Source organism: Carcharodon carcharias, chromosome 13 (assembly GCF_017639515.1).
Source record: "Carcharodon carcharias isolate sCarCar2 chromosome 13, sCarCar2.pri, whole genome shotgun sequence".
NCBI classification, from domain to species: Eukaryota; Metazoa; Chordata; class Chondrichthyes; order Lamniformes; family Lamnidae; genus Carcharodon; species Carcharodon carcharias.
In genome coordinates this window covers 1,773,258-1,781,951 of record NC_054479.1, presented here as the reverse complement: position 1 = coordinate 1,781,951, position 8,694 = coordinate 1,773,258, and the positions used below count along the sequence as shown (strand labels likewise).

The 8,694-nt window shown below is 42.9% G+C and overlaps 1 protein-coding gene across 2 annotated transcripts in view; it reads left to right on the top strand.

Annotated features, from left to right (window-relative positions):
• LOC121286181 (V-type proton ATPase 116 kDa subunit a2-like) overlaps positions 1–8,694 on the top strand; it is a 56,941-nt gene that overhangs the window by 30,521 nt on the left and 17,726 nt on the right. For both annotated transcript variants that reach the window (XM_041203166.1, XM_041203165.1), the window contains exons 8-10: positions 261–354; positions 1,322–1,534; positions 4,710–4,860. In XM_041203166.1, the coding sequence (XP_041059100.1) occupies positions 261–354; positions 1,322–1,534; positions 4,710–4,860 (458 nt within the window). The remainder of the gene's footprint in view (positions 1–260; positions 355–1,321; positions 1,535–4,709; positions 4,861–8,694) is intronic.

Below are 8,694 nucleotides of genomic sequence, written 5' to 3'. Positions count from 1 at the left end.
CATCACTGCGACATAAACACGACGTAAGATCGTGTTATCCTGGGCAGGCCACCCTCTTGTGGCCAATTATAAAGCAGCATCGGGAAAAACTGGGCTATGAGCTATTTCACTGCTCACAATTGAGGATATGTAGAGTGTGGTGTGGTGTAGGTTGGAACCGAAAGAATTGAGTTTCCAGCTAATTATATAATGGTTATATGAAAACTATACACGTAAACATTAGCACTTAAACGATTTTGTTTGAAACCCATTTTTTGCAGTTATCACTGCCATGTCTACCCTTACCCAAATACACAGCAGGAGCGAAAGGACATTGTGGCAGGACTCAACACTCGAATCCAAGATCTCCAAACAGTAAGTTGCTCCACATTTTCACCCAGGATAGGGCTGGAATTTCAGTTTGTATTCTTTGTTGTTACAAACGTGACAAAATCCAACTGTAGTTTCCTGTATAATGGAAGCAGACAGAGTTTAAAAGGAATTGTGATGGTCAGTTTGCACATTAACAAAACCCACAAAGAGGGAATGAATGAATGATGTGATGTCCTTGTTTTGGAAGTGGTAGTTGAAAGAGATATTCTCCAAGACTGGGAGACTTCTCTACTTCAAATAGTGTGATGGGATTTTTTATATCCTCTGGCAGAGAGGCCTCAGTTTAAATCTCCAACATTACAACATTCTCCAGCACTGACCCTCCAACAATGCAGCATTGTCTCTGTGTTGCCCTGGGGATGTCAGCCTGGACTATGTGTTTGAGTCTGTAGTTGGGATTAAACCTATGACTATGCGCAGTTTTGTTATCCTTATCTAAGGAAGAATATGCTTGTCTTGGAGGAAGTGCAATAGAGGTTCACTAGATTGGCTCCTGGATTGAGGGTATTGTCTTAGGAAAGATTGAGTAGACTGGACCTATACTTCTTGGAGTTTTGAAGAATAAGAGGTGAAATCATTGAAACATATTAAATTCTTAAGGTGCTTGACAGGTAGATGCTGAGAAAATGTTTCCCTGGCTGGAGGGTCTAGAACACTGGGTCACAGTCTCAGAATGAGGGGTTGCCATTTAAGACTGAGCTGAAGAGAAATGTATTTACCTGGAGGGCTCTGAACCTTTTGAATTCTCTCCTGCTCCACTTTCTTATGTTCTTCTGACCGAGAGATGAAAGTGGTGCGCACTGCGATCCTCCAGTTCATTATATATAAACAGTCAAAATTAATTATCTGATTTTGTTGTGCATTATTTACATGGCGGGGTAGGGGGGGGGGTGAAATTCAGAAGCACTGTTTTAGTTTTTTTTTTTACCCATTTTACTTGTTTCCTCAGGTATTGTATAGAACTGAGGAATACCTACAGCAAGTTCTGTCCAAGGCATCAGAATCCATCCACACATGGCTAATTCAAGTGAAGAAAATGAAGGCCATTTACCATATCCTGAACCTCTGCAGTTTTGATGTCACTAACAAGTGTCTGATTGCTGAAGTCTGGTGTCCAGTGGCTGATTTGTCTAAAGTCCGGCAAGCATTGGAAGAAGGATCTGTGAGTGCTGCTTAATATTTTGTTAAATTGTTCCACATTGGCTGCAGAGGGTCACATTTGCCCGAGGCATGTCTCTGATATAAATGAAGTGTGTTTGCTTTCAATTTTTCCAACTTAGGTATCAATTATCAAGTATTTGCTAGCACAGTCTGTGTTTCCTCATCCCTCTTCCATACCCCTCCAACATGCCCTAAGATCAGAAGTGGCAATAGACCTTCCTGTTAAACTGGTCTGAATTTTTGCAATTGCCGCACCATCTATCTTTGTATCAATGTTAATTTGGTGGCAGGTTTTGGAGAGTTTAGTTTGTTCCCACTCTCTGCTCCTTGTCCTGAAGCTAACTAGCAATCTGTTCTGCTTAAATGTTTAAATGCAGATTGCAGACAATGGCAGATTGTTCAATATGAATTTCATATGTGACTGGGCAGGAAATTACCAGGCAGGGAAAGAATGAATTTATTACATGTGGGAATAATGGTGGGCACTGACATAAAAATGCTAGTCCAATTTCCCTTATTAATAATAGTGAATGATTTTCATAGATATTTTGGTTTATTATCACTATACTGGTGTTCTATCAGTCAGCCTTAATGATGACCTTGGACCTGATGATCTACATCCCAAAGTGTTGAAAGAGGTGGCTGTAGAGATAGTAGATGCATTGGTGATCATCTTTCAAAATTCTATAGATTCTGGACTGGCTCCGGCAGATTTGAAGGTAGCAAATATTTATTATTTAAGAAGGGACAGAGAGAGAAAACAGGGAATTGCAGACCTGTCAGCCTTACTTCAGTAGTAGGAAAAATGCTAGAATCCATTATAAAGGATGTGATAAATGGACACTTAGAAAATAATGATATGATTGGGCAGAATCAACATGAATTTATGAAGGAGAAGTCATGTTTGCCAAACCTGTTGGAGCTTCTAGAGAATGTAATTAGTAGGATAGCTAAGGGGGAACCGGTGAATGTGGTATATTTAGATTTTCAGGAGGCTTTTGATAAGGTCCCACACAGGAGGTTAGTTAACAAAATTAGAGCACATGTTATTGCAGGGAATATACTGTTATGGATTGAGAACTGGTTAATGGACCAGAAAACAGTAGGAATAAATGGATCATTTTCAGGTTGGCAGGCTGTGACTAGTGCGGTACCGCAAGGAATCAGTACTTGTGCCCCAGTTATTCACAAGCTATATCAAAGATTTGGATTTGGAGATTAAATGTAATATTTCCAGATTTGCAGATGACACAAAACTAGGTGGAAGTGTGAGTTGTGAGGAGGATGCATAGATGCTTCAAGGGGCTTTGGAGAGGCTGAACAAATGGGCAAAAATTTGGCGGATGGAATACAATGTGGAGCAATGTAAGATTATCTACTTTGGTAGGAAAAACAGAAATACAGAGTTTTTCTTAAATGGTGAGAGGCTGGGAAGCGTTGAACTTCAGAGGGACTTGGGTGTCCTTGTTCATGAGTCACTGAAAGTTAACATGCAGATACAGCAAGCAATTAAGAAGGTAAATGGTATATTGACCTTTATTACAAGAGGATTTGAGTATAGAAGTAAAGATGTCTCATTGCAATTATATAGAGCCTTGGTGAGCCCACACCTGAAGTGTTGTGTACAGTTTTGGTTTCCCACCTAAGGAAAGATATAATTGCCATAATCGCACAACAAAGGTTAAATTAATTCCTGGGATGGAGGGATTGTCCTATGAGGAAAGATTAAATAAACTGGGCCTTTATTCTCTGGAGTTTAGAAGAACGAGAGTTGATCTCATTCAGACATACAGAATTCTGACACGGCTCGAGAGGGTAGATGCAGGAAGGATGTTTCCCCTGGCTGGGAGTCTAGAACCAGGGGACACCGTCTTAGAATAAGGGGTAGGCCATTTAGAACTGAGATGAGGAGAAATTTCTTTACTCAGAGGGTAGTGAATCTTTGGAATTCTCTGCCCCAGAGGACTGTGGAAGGGTAGTTGTTGAGTACGTTCAAGACAGAGATCGATAGATTTCGGAATATTAAAAATGTCAAAGGATACAGTGATAGGCAGGATAATGGTGTTGAAGTAGATGATCAGCTATGATCTCATTGAATGGCAGAGCAGGTTCGAAGGGCTGAATGGCCTACTCCTGCTCCTATTTCTTATGTTCTTATGTTAAGATTAACTTTTTAACCTTGGAGCTCTCAACCCCAGAGGGTTGTGGATTCTCCATCGTTGAATATATTTAAGGCTGGGGTAGACAGATGTCAGGGAATCGAGAGATGAGGGAGCAGGCAGGAATTGGGGATGAAAGCCATGATCGTGTTCAATGGTGGAGCAGGCTTGATGGGCTGAATGGTCTGCTTCTATTTCTTGTGTTCTAGTGTGTTGATATATAAGCGGACAGCACCTTAACAATTCTTAGGAAGGATCCTTTCCTTTATCAGTAGGAAGCTGGCAATGAATATTGGAACATGGTTGCACTTGGCACACGGTTTTCCAGTTATATGAATTTTTAGTCAGAAACCAGAAAATTGCCCACGTATGCTGAAATTTCTACCGTGTGCTAGTCCTGTTGGATGATGCGGTTCATCGCCAGTGTGAATGTTCACAGGGAGAGAGCACAGACAGCTTCCCTCGCCTCTTCTTTATCTTGCCTCTCCTGAAGCTGCTTTCCAGGTGGAGCACAATTCCAGAGATTGTACCTTCAGTTGTATGAACCAAGTGGCAATTGTTGTACTTGAGTCTGGACACTGAGGGGAGACAGATTATCCAAACATGGGGAGTCATTCTTGCTGTCATTGTTGTCCTTCCACTTCCTTTTTTCCTCCCTGTGCAGTCTTGAGTGTGGTCTTTCTTGGTCCAGGCACCCCCACCCTTCTTGCTCCTGGTCAGCCCTCCCTCATTCCCCCACCCACCCACCCACTGCTCCTGTTTTCCCCCAGCCCCCGCACCTGTTCTCTTCCAACCCCCAATTACCCGTTCCCATTCTCTCCCAACCCCTCGCTCCTCGCCCCCACCTCCCCCGCACCACCACCCACCTCCCTTGCTGCCCCCTCGATCCCAGCCCCCAAATTGTCTCCAGCACCCATATTTATTTTACTTTTTGTTTAAGGGTTGTGTTGTTGTGTACCGCTCTATATTTTAGATAATTGTGGTGGTGAAAGGAGATATTTTTTGACTTTCTTTCAGAGGAAGAGCAGTGCCACAGTTCCCTCGTTTGTGAACCGAATACCAACAACAGACACTCCCCCAACACTTCTCCGAACAAACAAATTCACCTCTGGATTTCAAAATATTGTGGATGCTTATGGAGTTGGAAACTATCGGGAGGTTAATCCAGGTACACGAAGCTTTGAGTATCATACACGGTTCCTGTCTTTATATTACAATGCGGAAATCTCAAAAAATATTTACAAGAATGATACCAGCACTGAGAGGTCACAGCCATCAGGAGAGATTGAACATGCTTGGGGGCTCCTTTCTCTAAAAAAGAGAAGGTTGAGGGGGTACTACGATTATGAAAGAGTTTGATAGGGTAGATGTAGAGAAGTCGGAGTCCAGATCTAGGGGCCATCTATATAAGATAATCAACAACAAATCCAATCGGGAGTTCAGGAAAAACTTCTTTATGCAGAGAGTGGGGAACTCCACTGCGCCGGAGGAATTGAGGCAAACAGCACAGATATATTTCAGGGGAAGATGACAATGATCAAATGACATGATGGAGAAAGGAATAGAATAGTATACCGTTATTTATTTATTTAATGAATGCAAATCCCCAAAGGCAGGTGATAGCTGCCTCATCTGCTGAGCTTAAGGTGATCAGTTTGCCACATAGTCTGGAGAGAGGGCATTCCTTAGTAATATGCAGCATTATTTGTGTCTCTCCACAAGTGTGTAAGGGGTTTGTACTGAGGCCCCAGCGGTGGAGGTTGGCTGCACAGAGCACTGTTCTGTCCTCAACCTATTTAGCAAAGACTGTCTTTCAACAGATGGGGCTTGTCACAAGGAACTTGTTAGTGATTTCCTGTGTTTCCCATTCTTTGATCCAGAGGATGTCTGCTGATAGATCTTGCTCAAGAAGGGTGCATATGGGGCGCTGAGATGGAAGGTGGGCAGTAGGAGGGTTGAGCAGGCTATTGTGGAGTGGTAAGTGAGATGCAGCATGGACGGTTTAACCAGACTGTGGGTCTTCATCAGTTGATGATGTGTGGCAGAGTGATGTTTGCAAGGACAGGAAGCCAGGACAGGGATGTTGAGCAGAGAGTTCCAGTTATGATGTGCTTTTATTGCATTTAACTGAGCATCCTGCAGGATGTGTTTGTGATGACCTTTGACAGACAGGTGCACAGTACTCTGCTGCAAAGTATGATAGGGTTGTCGGATAGTTGGGGCAGCAGCACCCCATGTAAATCCAGCAAGTTTGGTTAGTAGGTTGCTCCTGGTTTTGACCTTTGCTGCTGTTTTCTCCAGATGCTCCCAGAAGGACAGAGTCCTATCTAGAGTCACTCCCAGGTATGTTGAGTTGGGATCATGCTTTTGTCTCTGGCGCATTGCTGCAAGCCTGAGAAAAGGAATAAAAGAAAACTTACCTTTTAAAAAACGAAGTTAGGGCCCTTGGAGACCGGGAACTTCAAGAACCATTAGGCCGCAGTGGTTTCTGTGATGCCCTGGAATGGCTGCACATGCGCAGATTGTTCTTTTTTCCGAACTTCAGTGGTTCTGAGCCTGTGCCAGAGGATGGCTGCACACGAGCAGCCGATCAGGATTCACGCCTTCAAGCCAGTAAACGGCCCTGTGCACAAGTGCAGTTGGCACTTTTCCCGTTTTTTTAATTTAAAAGGAACCCTGCACCTGCACAGAGAAACAAAAGTGAAAGAAAGAGAGTTATAAGGAGGATGGGGTGACCCAGGAGAGAAATGCCATTCTCCAGAGAGGCACCAAAGAGACAGGATGGGAACTGCAGAGAGCAGATTTCCCAGAAGAACAGAAAAAAGTCCCAGAAACCAGGGGGCGGGACAGAAGGTCTCAGGAAGACCATGAAGTCAAGGGCAAAGAACAGAAATCTGTGCAAGGCCCTGTTCAGTGAAGTTAAAGTAAGGAGCAGAGGACAAGGCTCCAAATTAAAGAGGGAAAGCTGTGGGGAGCCAAAATCAAGGCAAATTGGGCTTGCAAGCAGCCAAAAGATCCGAGGAGACAGCCAAAACTTGATGACTCCTTACTACAGGCCTGTGAAGCAGTGATGTTCTGTTGGCAAGGCAGATTATCTGAGAGAGTATGTGGAAGACAAAGCTTGAATGTACATGACTATCCAGGGGAAAGGAACATCAGGAGTAGAGGTTGAAACCCTGGAGGTGGATCCTTGCACTCGATGACCATGTGAAAGCGTTGTTTGGGAGAAAATTTCAAAGTGAGTTCTTCAAGAGTTGAGATTAGAAACTTTTGGCAGAAAGACGGAGTTCTATGAGACTGGTTGGCTCACAGTGTGACAAGAGTCTGAGGGGAGTTGATGATAGATCCATAGCATCTGTTTGGCGTGGCATCTTGATCTTGGTGTGTGTCTGTCTGACCACAGGCAGCCTATTGTTTTACATATTGTGAACATTAGAGGATAGGCTTTTTGTAACTTGTGTTATTTTTAAGAATCTGTATATATCTGTAAAGGCATAGTTGTGGGTCAAGGGCAAGTGTAATATAGTTCATCTTTTTCTTGTTTAATCAGTGTTTTATTCCTTTGCTAAAAGTACATCAGCAGACTCTGTTCAGTAACCACTCTCCACGTTTCTAAACGAAAAACAGAAGTTAGAATCTATCAAGCCAAGATCCACCCAGGGATCTGACTGGTCCAGTAGTAACCTCAGCTAGGATCACACCACCATCCATGTACATATGCAATTCCTTTTTAGCATATGAGTTAGGAGCAGGAGTAGGCCACTAGGCCCTTCAAGCCTGCACTGTCATTCAATAAGATCAGGGCTCACCTGATTGTAACCTCCAGTCCATGTTCCTGTCTACCCCCAATAACATTTCACTCCCTTGCTTGTCAAGAATCTATCTACCCCTGCCTTAAAAATATTCAAATACTCTGCCTCCTCTGTCTTTTGAGGAAGAGAGTTCCAAAGACTCGTGACTCTGCGAGAAAAAAAATCTCCTCACCCCTGACCCCTTATTTTTAATCAGTGATCCCTAGTTCTAGATTCTCCCACAAGACTAAACATCCTTTCTGTCAAGTCCCTCAGGATCTTATATGTTTCAGTCAAGTTGCCTCTTACTCTTCTAAACTCCAGCAGATGCAAGCCCAGGCTGCCCAGACGTTCCTCATAAGACTACCCGCCCAGTTCAAGTATTAGTCTAGAACTTTCTCTGAACTGCTTCCAATACATTTACATCTTTCCTTAAATATGGAGACCAATGCTGTACACCACTCCAGATGTGGTTTCAACAATGTTCTGTGTAACTGAAGCATAACCGCTCTACTTTTATATTCAATTCCCCTTGCAGTAAAGGATAACATTCTATTAACTTTCATACTTACCTGCTGTACCTGCATACTAACCTTTTGCGATTCATGCACTAAACACCCAGATCTCTCTGCATCTCAGAGCTCTGCAATCTCTCATCATTTAGATAATATGCTTTTTTATTCTTTCTGCCAAGATGGACAATTTCACACCTTCCCACATTATAATCCATCTGCCAGATCTTTGCCCACTCACCTAACCTATCTGTATCCTTTATCCTTTATTTCTATATCCTTTTGTGGCCTCCTTATGTCCTCTTCACAACTTACTTTCCAAACTATCTTTGTGTCATCAGCAAATTTAAGAACCATTCCTTCAGCCCCTTCATCTGATCATTTATATAAATTGTAAAGAGTAGAGGCCCCAGCACTAATCCACTCGTTATATCTTACCAACCAGAAAATGACCCATTTATGCCTACTCTCTGTTTCCTGTTAGCTAGGCAATCTTCTATCTGTACCAATATGTTGCCGCCTACCCTATGAGTTTTTACTTTCAGCAGTAATATGCTGATAGGGTAAGATGTGGGGAGGCGATGGCATAGTGGTATTATCACTTGGCTAGTATTCCAGAGACCCAGGGTGTAATTCTCTGAGGACCTGGGTTCGAATCCCACCATGGCAGATGGTAAAATTTGAATCCAACAAAAATCT